This window comes from Carettochelys insculpta, chromosome 11 (assembly GCF_033958435.1).
Source record: "Carettochelys insculpta isolate YL-2023 chromosome 11, ASM3395843v1, whole genome shotgun sequence".
In the NCBI taxonomy this organism is placed as follows: Eukaryota; Metazoa; Chordata; order Testudines; family Carettochelyidae; genus Carettochelys; species Carettochelys insculpta.
In genome coordinates, this window is record NC_134147.1 from 19,008,327 (window position 1) to 19,019,862 (window position 11,536).

General features: G+C 63.0%; 1 protein-coding gene across 2 annotated transcripts; it reads right to left on the reverse strand.

Annotated features, from left to right (window-relative positions):
• Positions 1-30: 30 nt before the first annotated feature.
• Positions 31-10,372, reverse strand: LOC142019245 (dual specificity protein phosphatase 10-like). Of its 2 annotated transcripts, none has more exons than XM_075005855.1 (4): positions 10,252-10,372; positions 5,170-6,347; positions 3,480-3,812; positions 31-2,477 (listed from the first exon to the last, which is right to left on the reverse strand). In XM_075005855.1, exons 2-4 carry the CDS (start codon positions 6,332-6,334, stop codon positions 2,206-2,208), a joined length of 1,770 nt encoding a protein of 589 aa, XP_074861956.1. In that variant the 5' UTR covers positions 6,335-6,347; positions 10,252-10,372; the 3' UTR covers positions 31-2,205. The 2 variants fall into 2 exon arrangements, with proteins under 2 accessions (XP_074861956.1, XP_074861955.1); XM_075005854.1 differs by lacking the exon at positions 10,252-10,372 and adding an exon at positions 7,909-8,018.
• Between the last annotated feature and the right edge of the window lie 1,164 nt (positions 10,373-11,536).

The window sequence follows — 11,536 nt, forward strand, 5'->3', positions numbered from 1 at the left end:
CTGGCTACAAAACCGAATCCACATTTAATAAATTATTCCTGGCCTCAATAAATAACAAAGACAATTTCCAAAAAGAAACAGCAGGGTCCCCTGTTCCCGCCCCCACCCGCCTCGAGCTCCAATGCCTGGGGGGAGGAGGCCCCTTTAAATACAAAGCTCTGAGATCCGTGTGGAAGGAAGGGGGAGGGAGCCCGATACGAGCCCCCCGCCCCAGGGGACGAGGGGTAGGGGATGGTTACGCACTCACTAGCCCCAGCTTGTCATGTCCCCATGCCAGCTCCCAAGGCAGAGCAGGGGGGTGCACGACTGGCTCAGGGACACACGGGGCTCTGGAAACATGGGTGCCCCCGTGCCCCAACCTGCTCCACCTGCCCTGGGAGCAGAGTCAGGCAATGAGGGGCACTTCTGCCCTCGAGGCTCACCCAAGAGAAGAGTGGGGCCAGGCTCCACACCCAAGCTGGGGGAGGAGGGACGACTGTAGGCAGATGGGGTTGGGAGGGCCCCCCTTTTCTCTGGCTCAGGCCCCCCCAAAATTATCACCCGCCTGGGGGTGTGGCCATGTCAGGATCCGATTGCACAACTAGGGGGAGCCTGTGTCTGTCCGCGGGTGGGAACAGGTGGCAAGGAGGTGAGGGTGCAGGGGAGCGGCTCTGGGTGGCTATGCACATCGGGGTGCTATTTGGAAACTGGGAAGTGGGTGGGCCTAGGCCTCCTCAGTGCTGAGGCCCCTCCCCCAGCCTCGGGGGAGGGGCTCCTGGTCCCAGGACTCAACCAAGTTCTTGGGACAACTCATAAGCGGCTCCTGCCCCCTCTTGGGCTCCGCGTTCCTCCAGGGGGCTGGGCCCAGAGTGCCCCTGCTGTAGCTGCAGCTAATGACCAAGTCTTACAGTTCAGGCAGCCAAGGGGCTCAGGCTTTTAGAGCCAGGCCCCAGGGCTGCGTCCCTGCTGGGGACACAGAAGGGGGCACACGGCCATGGCTCGAGAAAGCTGCCTGTCTGAGGGCTTTGTGGCCAGGCCTGCCCGGCTCCAGGGGGCACGCCCGGTGCACCGGGGCTGTGGGAAGTATGTGTGCAGGGTTGTCTGAGTGGGGGGTGTGGGTGGGTGTGCATGGGGTGGGACTATTCACTGCCCCCCCCAACAGAAATTGGCTCCATCTCTTTATTCCACACTCCAGCCCCCTATCTGCCCCCTCCATGAGGGGTGGGGGGCAAACTTCACCCTGCAAAGAAGCGGGAGGGGTTGGAAGACATTAAAATAGGGGGAAGAGAAATTTCTTCTCCCCCAGATTTTGCAGGCCCATTAGCTATAGCACCCCCTGCTCCAGTTGTGGGGAGAAGGGTTAAAAAGCCCCAAAATCCTATTGCATCTTGGAAAAATAAGAAGCGCCCCCTCCCCGCTGCGCAGCTTCCCTGCCCTCCAGCGGAGGGCACCTCAAAGAGACAGGAACCAACAGCCACAAGAAAGGGCCCAGGCTGGTACAAAGCAGAGGCAGCTCCCCTCCACGGTGGAGCCCCTCCCCGAGTCTTTAAAAATAAATATCCCTATGGAAGACTATTCGGAGTTACTATTGCCCTGGAGGGAGGGAGGCAGGGGTGTGTCTCCTACACTGGGGGGGAGATGTCCCCATCCACTTTAACCCCTCCCCCCATGCACCCAGGAAAGGTGCTACTGTCACTTGAAGACACCAGTCACTATAACAGGTTTCCGGTCAGGTATGGAGCAGCAGCATCCAGAGAATAAAGGTGGGGCGGGCAACAGGGCCCCCAGAACTGCAGCCGCTGTTGGCGCTGTTATCAGCCCCAAAGGAAGTCTGTGATCGTCCTGAGTTTTCAAAAGAATCTGCTACTTTGGGGGGGGTGGAACTGGCATGTGCCCCCTGAACCCCAGCAGGACCCCCTTCTCCAGGGCGGCCTTCAGCAAGCAGCACCCGGAGCGGGGAGGCCACAGGACCAAGGGGCGGGGGACCCCCCCCCCACACACACACACCCTAATAAATAACAGCAGGCACCAGCCCTCCCCCCCACACACACACCCCCACACACACCATTAGTCTTGGGGTAAAGCCCAGCCCCTCTGCCAGCTGGCACCTGGGTGCCGAGTGGGGCAGGTCGGGCGTCGCAGCCCTGGCCGAAGGCCGTCTGTCCGTCCAGTTATTGCTCACGCCCCCTGCCCTGAGGTGGGTGGCCTGGCCCAGCCTGGGCCCCTTCACACCTCGGTCTCCACCCCAGCCAACTTGAGCTTGGGGGTGAGGATGCGGGGGGTGACGCCCGCGTTGAGATCCGTCTCAAACTCCAGCAGCTGCCCCATGAAGTTGAGGTTGGGCGAGATGATGGGGCGTCTGCCTTTGACGTACTTGTAGGCATCGCTCATGGTCATCAGCGTGTGCTTCATCAGGTAGGCGATGACGATGGTGGCCGAGCGTGAGACGCCCGCCTGGCAGTGGATCAGCACACCCTTCCCCCGCTGGTGTGCCTCCTCTGGGGGAGTGACGGAGAGACGGGCTCAGGCCAAATGCACCTCTGACCCAAGCAGCCTGTGCATGGTCCTGTACCAGCTCTCCTGCCCTGCACCCCTGAGCCCTGCTACCCTGTCCCCTCCCCCGCAGCCCTGCACCCGGTCCCCTGCCTCCCCGAGTCCTGCTACCCTGGCTTCTGCACTCCCAAGCCCTCTACCCTGCCCCCTGTCCCCTAGCCCTGCCTCCTGTCCTCTGCACCCCCCCAGCCCAGCGACCCTGTCCCCTGCCCCTGAGCCCGGCTACCCTGTCCTCAGCCCCCCAGCCCTGCCCCCTGGCCCCTACACCCCCCAGCCCAGCTACCCTGTCCCCCGCCCCTGAGCCCGGCTACCCTGTCCTCAGCCCCCCAGCCCTGCCCCCTGGCCCCTACACCCCCCAGCCCAGCTACCCTGTCCCCCGCCCCTGAGCCCGGCTACCCTGTCCTCTGCACCCCCTGCCCTGGCCTGGCTACCCCATCCTCTGCCCCCCCGCGACCCACCCTGCTACCCTGTCTTCTGCCCCCCAGCCCCTGCACCCCCCAGCCCTGCCCCCTGTCCTCTGCACCCCCCAGCCCTGCTACCCTGTCCCCTGCCACTGAGCCCGGCTACCCTGTCCTCTGCACCCCCAGCCCCAGCCCTGCTACCCTGTCCCCTGTCCCTAAGCCCAGCTACCCTGTCCTCTGCCCCGCCCCGCCAGCCCTGCTACCCTGTCTTCTGCCCCCCTGTCCGCCAGCCCTGTCAACCAGTCCCCTGCATTCCTCCAGCCCTGCAGTACCTTCTCACAGGCTATCCCATCTTGGGGGCGGGTGGGTGGAGAAGGTTACATTGTTCAAGAGGGGAGTGCAGCCTTCTGTCCCCCAAAACACTCTGCTCCTGGGCACCACACCCCTGCCTGGCCCCAGCCTGCTCCCCAGAGGCCCCCCCCACCAAACCACCACTGTGCCCAGCCCAGCCTGCTCCCCAGAGCCCCCCTTGTGCCCCCCCCGTACCGATGAACTCGAAGGCCTCCTCGAAGTACTGGCGCAGGTCCTGGCGGCTGTTGTCGGTGGCGGGCAGGCGCTTGTAGCGCAGCCGCCCGCTCTGGGCGTGGTAGAGGGGCAGGTGGGTGGTGACGTTCAGCACGTGGCCCACGTTGAGGCTCAGCATCTGCTCCAGGTCCTGCGCGTCGCGCTCGTTGCCCAGGAAGAGGAAGGGCAGGATGGGACTCAGCTCAGCGCTCTCCAGGTCGGGGGTGAGGGCTGGGGCCCCAGGGTCCCCATCCAGCCCCTCCAGGACACCCTCAGCTTCTTCCAGGGGCTCGGACGGTGGCACAGCCACACTCCCTGCAGGCAATGGCTCAACGTTACAGGGGGCACTTGGACCCACATTCAGACCTGCTCTTGGTCTGAACCCCCCAAAGGCCGAGCCCCTGGCCTGGCCCAAACCCAGCCTCTCTCCACCGACTCCCCAGCCAGAACACCTTGGGGGCAAAGCGTCCCTTGAGAGCCTCTGGAGCTCTGCCCCCTGCTCTGCCCTGAGCTCAGCTCACGCCCCCGCCCCCGAGCCTGAGAGCCCCAGGCTTGGGAATCCCAAACTTTGGGACCTCAGAAGTCTCCAGGCTGCTGCCAGTCCACAGGCCCCAACTCAAATCACACCCCTGGAACCACAACTCTGCTCCGTTGCAAACCTCCTCCACCCCTGACCTGTGTGCCTCCAGCCCCCTCGCCCTGAACTCGCCCCCCCAGCACCCAGGCCATTACCTGTGACCCAAAGACCCCTAACACCCACCTTCGAGCCCCTAATTACCCCCCATCTCCGGCCTTCTTCCCACAGCCCTCGAGCTGCACTGGGGGGGGCAGGAAAACTTTGCCATTTTCCTGGTCTGTTGACTGCCGAGGCCGGCACCTCTCCAGCCGGCTCAAATGCAGTGGAGTCTCTCTCTGGTGCAAGCTGGGGGGGTGGAATCTGGGGAGACGGGATCGGGAAGGGGGATGCTGGGGAGCGTAAGGAAGGAGGGTGAAGGGGGATCTCTGCGGGGAGGCGGAGCCAGTTGACCTAGGGGTGCTGGTGGGTGGTAGGACCCTCAGCAGCCCAATGCCTGGCCCCCATCCACAGCAGGGGTCCCAGTTCTGGCCAATGGCTGTCAACACCCCTGCAGGGAAGCGGGGGGTGGGGAGTGGGAAGTGATGTCATGTCACCAGCTGGGCTGGGATCCATCCCACTCAACAGGCCCAGAGGAGGTGTGGGAGGGGCTCCCCCCTCCCCACCCCATAACTCCATATTCCCTCTGGATCCTGCTGGGATGAGGTCGGGGGTCCGGCTCTGAGGAGTGAGGGGAGGGGCTGGGAGGAGCAGTATGAGGCTGGGGGGAGGGAGGCAGGGGGCACTGAGAAGGATGGGCGGGGTGTGGGGTGAAGCCTAGGAGAGGGGAGGGTGCACTGAGGGGGGCGAGGCCTGGGGCTGGGCCGGGATGCAGTGCAAGGGGTCTTGGCTGGGGGCTGGGCTCTCTCTCCAGCCCTAGGAATCTCTGTGTGAACCCCTCGCAGGTCTCAGCCAGGACAGCCGTGCTTGAGAGGGCAGGTTCTCTCTTCTCCCCACTGTGCACCCGTTTCCCCCCAAGCCACGCCTCTGCAGCCTCCAGTGGCTGGGGCACCACGTCCCCCACAGTCTGCCCCCTTGGCGGCCCCCAGGCCCACCTACCTCTCCTGCCCTGCACCTCCTTATTGAGGGAGTCCAGCACCAGGTGGAGATTCTGGGCAGGCAGGGCTTTGGGGGGCTCAGGAGGGGCCGGAGGGGCAGGGCCCTCCCCCGCGGCAGAGGCACAGCTGCCATTCTGCTGCTCCTTGGGCCAGAGGCACTGCAGGGAGTCGTGGGGGTCCTTGGTGGCCACAAAATCCAGCACGGCCAGCTTGCCCTGCTGCAGGCGCCGCCGGCCAGCCGGATCAGAGACACTGAAGTGCATGGCGCCCTGCAGCTGGCTCTTGGTGTACTGCACCAGGTTGCGGCAATCCAGGATGAGGGGCGCCCCCTGCTGCTGGGTGCGGGAGCGGCTCATCTTCTTGGCCAGCTCCTCCGGCCAGATGGTGCGCACGCTGTAGTCGTCCTCATCGAGGCTGGAAGGGGATGAGCTCCGGCCTGGGGCGTCGTAGGCCACGATGGGGTCGCTGCTGCAAAAGCTGCAGGAGGAGCTGACCGACTTGACCGAGGGGTTGCATGCCAGGCAGGCCAGGGACTTGAGGGCTGAGGAGGTGCAGGGCAGGCACCCCAGTTTCTTGACGGAGGGCGGGGAGCAGCTGAGAGAGGCCAGGCTGGAGCGGCAGGACAGGCAGCCCAGGGACCGTAGCCCCGGCTTGGGGCTGGCGTCCTCGCAGCGCATCAAGCGCCAACAGCCCCGGCAGCCGCCTTTCAAGGGGTGCATGGTGCCGGTGCCGGGGCTGGAGAGGCGGGAGGAGGCGGGCGATGGGGTGTCCCTCCCAGCCGGTCGCGAGTTCTCCTTAAAGCAGCGTTTCTTGAGCTTGGCTTGAGGCAGCAGCACCTTGAGCTCGGACCCCCCGCAGGACCTGCCACCACCCTGCTGCAGCTCAAGCTGCAGGGAAAGGTTGCGCTCACGCGCCCGGGTCTGCCCAGCCCCCACCGTCAGCTTGATATCAATGGTGTGGGAGTGGGGAGGCGAGAGGCAGGCGGGGGGCTCCGGGGAGGCTGGGGCTGTTCCGGCGCGGTCCTTTGGCGGTGGGTGGCTCGGGGGTCTCCGCGCCCGGGGCGACAGGAGCTGCTTGTCGGCAGGGAAGCTGTCGTTGAGGTGCAACGCCAAGGTCTTGGGGCGCTGGAGGATGGAGAGGCGGTCTTCCAGCGGTGAAGGCGGCATTGGGAAGGGTGACCTGCAGGGAGGGGGCAGAGAGGGTCAGCAGTGTGGGATAAAGGGGGCACAGAGGGTGATCCCCATACCAACAATCCTCCCAGCCTCTCTGCAGGCCTCCCCCCGCGCCTGCCAAGCTGTGCCTCCCTGTGCGCCGCCCCCACACCAATGGGCACCTGGGCTGAGACCCAGCAAACTCATTTCACTCCCCTCCCAATAGCTTTTTAACCCTTCACACATGGGCTTCGATATTTCCGGTGCCAGCACAGTCATTGCAGCCGGGGCAGGGGAATGGGGAGCCCTAGAGTCCTGGCTCCCTATTGGCCCCCCAGAGGCAGTTGCACCCCAGTGTTGGGAAAGGGATCTATGTATAAACCAGAGCAATCGGGGTGGGCAGAGCAGCTGGGTTGGGGGTACTCTGTGCAAGCGCTCTGGATTCAAGCTCCGACTGCAGGTTTCCTCCCTTCCCCCTCTCATTTTGGCGACGTATCTCCCAGCAGACCCTGCTCCCCCGAGGCTAAGTTAGCCTCAGAGAGGCCAACTGGCCTCTGGGCCAGCAGAGATTAACCCCCCTGCACCTTGTGGGGCTCAGCCCACCAGCAGCCCTCCATCATCCACGTGGCCAGGTGCCGTGGTCCTGAGGGGCTGAGTATCCCACTGGGGCAATTACACTCTGTGCCCCCCAGCCCCCACATACCTCCGCTTTACACACACCCCAGTCCTCCATCTGCCCCTCCACCCAGCCCCCCTCCCCCATCTCCTGCCCCCTAGCGACTCTCCAACCTCCCCCTACTCTTTTCTCTGTCTCCGCAGGCTGGTTTACCTCTCCCCCCGCCATTCCAACCCCTCTCCAGCCACTTCCTCCCGTGAGGGTCTCTGCTGGGCCCACCACCCACCCCTTGTGGCAACGTGCCATCCGGACACTGTCCCCAGCTCCCCACTCAGCCAGCCCCAGAGCACTCTCCCCCAGGACAGCAGCTTGGCTCCAAAGGGGGGTGACAGGGCCAGTCATTGCCATCAGCACCTCTGGCAGCAGAGGGACTGTGATGGGCAGAGCTGCAGGGCTGGGGAATGGGTCCCCCCCACCACTAGAGGGCAGTGTCTGTGCCCCTCTAGCCTGGGATCTTCCCTAGCAGGCCAGCGGCTGTGGAGGGCTGCAGGACCTTGGCAGAGCCCCTGTGAAGGACGTCCACATGCAGCCCCACAGGGGGGCCATGCACACCCGCAGCTGTGCCATAGCCTATGGGCCCACACGCTCCCGCACACTCAGCCACAGGTACACATGGATGCAAACTCACACATGCTCCCTGGCCCACAAACTGACACCCACGTGCACAGACACTGGCTCCCAGGACGCCTGCCCGTTCGTATGCACACTCACCTCCATGCACGCACACCTCTTTGCAAAGTCGAAATTCACACGCACCCTGGCACTCCCCTGCATCTGTGCTCGAGGCCATACGCATGCTCGCCTCAGCAACTGCTAGTACCAGGGCATGCTTCATCAATGCACGCTCATACGGAGGCACACTCTCCTCCTTGCACACTTACTTCCCAGCACACTCTCAGTGCTGCACGCTTACCCAAATGCATGCCCACGCATTCACTCATGCACACTCAGACTGAGGTGTGCATGCCACACACTCTGCTCTGTAGCTGGCAAGTCCCAGTCCCTGGGGCGGCATGTTCAGTCCCCCCCTGAAAAGAGAAAGCGGCGTCTCTAAAAATACCCAGCTGAGCTCAGGGGCTGGCAGAGCCTGACAGAGGCTTGTGCTGCTTCAGGTTACCAGCCGGGGTGAGCTCACCAGCTGGCCCCAGAAGTGCTGTGGTGGGCAGAGCGAGCGGGGGGGACAGGGGACTGCCCCCACCTCCCTCAGCAGGGACACTCCTCGCCCCAGGACTCAAAGCACCCCCAGCTCCTGGGGATGGGGGCTGTGTTCTTGGCCACGCCACCTGCAGAACATGGTACCCACTGCCAACCAATCAGCAGTAAATATCCCCCAGGATTCTGACTGGCTGCGGTGAGGGCTGGTCTTCCGCCTGCGGAAATTGTGATTGGCCGGGGTCTAGGTGGCTTTTCTAGCTGGAGGGGTGGAAGGGACCAGAGGAGTCTAGGGCTGCTCCTGCCCCATGCCCCTCCCCTCCTTCCTGCTACAGGCTCCTCCTGCCCCTAGGCTCCCCTCAAGCCCCTGTCGCCATGCCACTCCTCCTGCTCCCATATGGCTCCAGCCCTGCCCACGCACGCCCTGCATGCACACCCCCCAAGGTCAGGCTACAGCCCCCTCCCATAGGGCTGCTGTACCCTTGCCCCCCCACTTTGCCCCTCTCCAAGCTGAGAAATAATTCCAGTGCTGGGAGCAAGCAGCTCTTTGGTGGGAAGCTGCCTTCCTCTCATGCAGAGGTCAGGGGTAATGACCAGGGACATGAGGCAGTTGTGTGTCTGTGTCAGAAACTGCATGTGGACATACCTATGCTGGGCATATTATGGATGAGTGTGCAGGTGCGCACTATAGGATATGCACCTGTAAAAGCTCTTGTAGGTCATTTGCACTTCTGTGCATTAGTGTGCACCAATGAGTGTGCATTTCTGTGCAAGCTTTGGTGTGCTGTGTAATGCACATCTGTGGTTATGCACTTGTGCATGTTGTGGTGAATGTGTAGTCTGGTGGATGCATGTACTGAGTGAACTCTGGCCTGCTGTGAAGAGGGTGTTGTGATAAGCAGGTGGGTGAAGGGGTGTGCACAAGCCCTGCATGTTGTGTGGGTCTGTGTGTGCATTTGTGCAAGCTCTGCAGGTGGTGGTGGGTGTATATTTATGAACAGTTGTGCATGGACATGTGTGCATGTCACAGCACAGGTGAGTGCAACCATTTGTGTTCCTCTAGCAGTCATTTCCACCTTTGCAGGGGTGGGGTGTGAAGACCAGCAGTTCATTGGCCAGCCCCAGGAGTGCCACCAGTAACTTCCTTCCCAAGCCCCTGACCATGGTATCACAACCCAAAAATAACCCCTTGTGTCACTGCAGCCCGAGTGCCGTGTGGGCACAAGGGCCGCCCAGCTCCCTGTAAGGTCACAGCCGGCCAGGCTGACAATACCCCCACTCCTGCCAGGGTGCTGAGCCAGGAACCCAGGACCCACCTCCAACCTCTCCGAGCCCTGACATCACATCGCCACCTGTGCCCCCAGTCTGGCACTTCTCCCCTGGCCTCCCCAGCCTGGCATCACCCCACAGCCATCCCTCCTCGTCTGGCATTGTCCCCATCTACCCCTGTATCTTGCATTGCCCTGATTCCCTCCAGCCTGGCATGACCCCACATCTCCCCAACTTGGCATCAACGCCCCCATCCCCTCATGTCCTGGCATCAGGCTCCTGTGCCTACCCCTCCCACCCCCAGCCTGGCATCCTTGCCCAGAGCAGGAGCCCGTCTGTTACCCATGAGCGCAGCTCCAGCCGTCCCCTCCATGTGCCCCAAAGCTCTGCCCCACAGCCAGGCACCACAAGCTCTGCTGGCATGTCTCTGCACCCCTCTTTGCCGTCTCTCCACCCCAGACAGCAGGAGCCCCCCATCCTGGCTGCCAACGGACACCTTTGACAGCCTCTCCCCTGCCGCCCACCGGTCCTCTGCCCCAGCTCCAGCTGGGCGCCCCCCGCCGCCAGCTGGGCTACCGGGCACCCCCAGCTGCTCCAGGCTGGCAACCGAGAGGCCGGGGGACCTCACCTTCGGGGATGTCTCCTCTCTCGCGCACCCCACTCTGCCCTTCCTCCAAGTCCCTGCGCCCTCCCCCCGCATGTTCGCACCCCGGCACCCCTGCGGCAGCCAGGCGCTGCGCCTCTTGGTCCCCCGGGAGAAGCAGCCCCGTGCCCTGCCCCCCGCAGTGCCAGTCCCAGCCCCCCATCTCCCCGGGGGGAAGGGGCACCCCCTTACCTGCATCAGATCCCTAGGCTGTGGCTCATGCCCATGTGGGTGGAGATAGGGGGCTCCGCAGAAGCCAGCCCCGGCGTCCCCCCACTGCCCAGGCAGGTTCCACCCCCCGGGCTGCTTATTTACTCCCCCTACCCCCACCACTCTCTGGGGCTGGAGCTTTGCTTTGGTGGGAGGGGGAGCCGGGAGCGGAGTGGGAGGGGCTCCGGGGGTGACATCATCTGGAGCCAATGAGCGAGAGCCCGGATCTCCGGGCTGGGGAGAGACTGGCTGGCACGTGACGCACGCTGGCTTCGTTGTGAAAGGAAGGACCCCCTTGGCTCCGTCTGTCTGTCTGTCTGTCCGTCCACGGGGGCGGGCCCTGGGGAGACAGTGCGACCTACCCCAGAGGGAGCGACCGATCTGCCGTAGAGCCCGGGATCCTCCACCCCAGAAACAGCATAGATCTCAACCCCATGGGTCCCCTCCATCCACCAGGCCGAGCCTATTTCTCCAGTCATCCCCACACACATCCATCTAACAGATCTCCAGGCTTCCCTCCACATCTCTTTAGCTACCTATCAATGCACACGCAGTTACTCCATTATCCAGCCATCCCTACACACACCTGCCCAGCTATCCAGCCATCCCTGGACACATAGGCCTGTCCATTCTGTCCCATCTAGCTGTCTATCTGCCTCCCCTCGGTTTCTTCCTCACCGCAGTACTTCCCATCACAACGCGTTTTGTTTCAGTTTTACAACTATCGCACTCCATTCCTGCATGATTTCCAGCTGGGGAAACTGAGGCAGTGTGCAAGGGAAGGGTCTTGTGCTCAAGGCTATGCTGGGTGTCTGCAGAAGGGCTGGGAGGAGAACTCTGGAGAACTCCTGTAAATGCTGCATTACAAAGTGCAAGGGGCAGGGCGGCTTAAATGAATTTCCCAAAGCACTCTGAGAACCAGGGAGAGGAGTCCCTCCATTAGCATCATGACTCTGTGTCTCCCTCTCTCCATTCATGGCGAGGCGCCATCTGCCTATCCACCCCAAGTAGCCCAGCAGCAGGTTTCTACTGGGGGTTCCCAGGGACAGTAGGAATCAGATGAGCAAGAAATTTAACAAAAGAGAGTCTTGTGTCCCCAGACTCACTCCAGCTTTGGACCTGGTTCCTGTATTGAACCCTTTGCAGCCCTTTATTCACAACACCTCTCCCTTGTCACTCTGCAAACCTGAACCGGAGGGTGAGGCACCATGGGCCTAGTGTGAAAGCCCAAGTGTGGGTCACACAATGGTCACACGGCCCAGTGGCC